At 44.9% G+C, this 2,842-nt stretch overlaps 1 protein-coding gene across 1 annotated transcript in view; it reads right to left on the reverse strand.

The window, feature by feature from the left end:
• Nucleotides 1-1,780: 1,780 nt before the first annotated feature.
• Nucleotides 1,781-2,842, reverse strand: part of LOC103592073 (eotaxin-like) — a 3,054-nt gene continuing 1,992 nt past the window's right edge. The window contains exons 2-3 of the mRNA XM_008574660.1: nucleotides 2,265-2,376; nucleotides 1,781-1,871 (exon numbers count right to left, since the gene is read on the reverse strand). Of these exons, the coding sequence (XP_008572882.1) occupies nucleotides 1,781-1,871; nucleotides 2,265-2,376 (203 nt within the window). The remainder of the gene's footprint in view (nucleotides 1,872-2,264; nucleotides 2,377-2,842) is intronic.

A 2,842-nucleotide genomic window follows, 5' to 3' on the forward strand; every position in this document is an offset into this window, starting at 1 on the left:
GTTTCCCTTGGAACTATGCAACGCAGCTGCCCTGCTAGACGTAGCATGGCCCTCCAGATTGGCAGCCTCAGACCATTCAGGGTCACACCAGCAGGGCACCCATGCCCTTTCTACCCTTAGGGACATAGTTAATCTCTGTGTTCAGGTGCAGAGATCACATGACTGACAGAAATGGAGGTTGATTTCACATGCTGAAGAGGAATCCTGATCTGAGTGGCTTATAGAAGAGGAGGAGGTCCTGTCCATTTGATTGGAAACTCTCAAGCCTGTAAATATGGTGTAAGGCAAGAGTGATAGAGGGCAGAGGATTTTCTGGGTCTAAGAAGCTACCCTTTAATTGCAGCTTTGTGGAGTCTGGGAAGCTTTCATGTCACCAGTCCTACTTCTGCATCCACAGCATTCAACATTTCACCTGGTCTGACTCACTCCTCTTGCAGTCGCCTCCTCCCCTCTCCACCTTTCAGTGCTCTGGTACCATCCCGCATTGCCTCTGGTCTGCACTTTGCCATAGCATGCTGACTGCTTCTCCCTCCCCCCCAGCCTGGCCCATAGGCACCTGGCTACTCTTCCTGAGCACCCCTGGTCATGACACTTCTCTTCCCTACTGAATCAAAAAGTTCAATGCCTGTTATTACTAGGGTGACGATTTGCTTCAGTTTGCCTGGGACAGTGTTCATGTATATCTGTTTTCCCAGAGTATTTACTAATAGTGCCACCTTTTTCTCTTAAAAGCATCCTAACTTGGCTGATAAGAAGCCTAGTTCACCTGACTTATTTCTACCTGAATGGAATACGCCCCACCTTGACAGCCTGGACTCTGCCTTCTTTCCAATTCCCTTGCCATTTCACACTTAGTCTAACCTTAACATCTTCTGATTTACCCAATTGATAAACACATCGTGATCATCCCTGCTTCTAAGTATTTGCTCAAGTGATACCTCTTCACCTCTACTTTGAGGGAAATACCTCTCAAAGAGCCCCTCCACTTGTCTGTCCAGCAGATCTACTTTAAGTTCAACTTTGCCTAACAAGCCTTCATCTAAACCTCTTGTCAAAAGTTTTCTAAGCCTTCCTCTATAAGATTGGCATAGTCTGGGTTGGAAGACAGAGGAATGAGGTTGGGGAGAGGGAGAATACCGTGAGGTTGTTGCAATGGCTCACAGGAGAGACTCTGGGCAAGTATGAGGTTGGCGAGGAAGGGAACGGAGGCGAGGCTTCTGCTGCATAAGTGGCTGAAGTACTTGGGGTCTGGGAAACTGCTGGTGAGAACGGGAATCAGAGGGCTGGAATGGGTTTACCTGATCCCATCAGTTTCACTGAATCTCAGCAAAGACCAACCAAGCCAAAATGTCCTTTCTCGGGAACACAGTCCCTATCCCATAACCATAACCCCTCACCTCCAATGCCATCTTTCTTCCTGCCAGCTCCATGTGGATTCCCCACAGAAAAATACAAATGCTGACTGTGATAAAATATGCATTTATTTTATGTATTCTTAAGATGACATTTACTTCTATTTAGCATTGAAAGTCACACAACAGCTCACAAGAGCAATACCTTCCTAAAAATACAAAGTATTTTCATATCAATGATCCTTGCCAGTACCCATACAAGGTTCCAGGGAGGTAAATGGGAGAGAAATAACACTGCCTACATGTGGCAGGGGATTGAATTGAGGCTCACAGAGGGCAAGGGACCTGCTCAAAACTTTACATTTTAAAAACAATTGATATTTGTGGAAGACATATATATTTGGAGTTTTTAGTTTATAATTTGGAGTTTAGAATTTTTGGTCCAGGTATTTCATGGAATTCTGGACCCACTTCTGCTTGGGGTCAGCACAGATCTCCTTTGCCAGCTTGGTCTTGAAGCTGTGGGAGAGAGGAAGCAATTAGAAGGCTCCTCTTTGAAAATTCTGACCATTGGACCCTAAACCTCCCAGGACCATCTGCCATGGGGCAAACGGGTTACCATGGGAGAGGAGGAAGGGGACCGAGGAAGCGTGAGACTCCAGGAGTTAGCTGCTGCCCTTGACAGCCCAGTAAAGCCATCTTTGCTCTTAACTTTAAGTAACTGGCATGACCTGAGCAAGTTCCCAGGCAGGGCACTGGGACTGAGCATGTCCTGTTGTGAAACTTAATGGATCGGATTATAGAGGTCAAATTGTCTGAGTCTATGACTCCAAGTAACTCTGACACAGTTTTGGACTCTGTGCCCTAGAAATGAATTTGTGGTCTGGGGGAGGGTGAGCTTTGTCTACCTACATCACAGCTTTCTGGGGACACTTGCTGCTTGTGATGTGTCTGTAGCTCTCCAGGCGCTGAATGGAGATCTTCCGACTGGACACAGTAAAGCAGCAGGTGGTTGGGACAGGAGCTGAATTTTGGGGAAAAAATAAACAGGAAGAATGAGCCACTAATGATATGTAGATATTTTCTTTTTTCTTTTTAACTATACTTTAAAAATAAAGTGATATGCTTTTTTTTTCTAGCAGTCTTAGCTTTACAGAGAAATTGAACAGAAAGTAAAGAGAGTTCCCCTACCCCTCCCAATGCCAACAGACACACACACAGTTACTCCTATTAACATCTCACACTAGTGTGGTGCATTGGTTACAATTATGAGTCAATATTGATATATTATTATTCACTCAGTTCTACATTAAGGTTCCCTCTTTGTGTTGTATAGTTCTATGGGTTTTTCCAAATGTCACGTATTCACTATTACGGTATCGTACAGAATACTTTCACTGCCCTAAAAATCCTCCGTGCTCCTATTCATCTCCCCCACCCCACCCCGCTGAGACCCTGGCAACCACTGATTTTTTTATTTTTTATTTTTT

This window comes from Galeopterus variegatus, unplaced genomic scaffold (assembly GCF_000696425.1).
Source record: "Galeopterus variegatus unplaced genomic scaffold, G_variegatus-3.0.2 Scaffold1082, whole genome shotgun sequence".
Classification (NCBI taxonomy): Eukaryota; Metazoa; Chordata; class Mammalia; order Dermoptera; family Cynocephalidae; genus Galeopterus; species Galeopterus variegatus.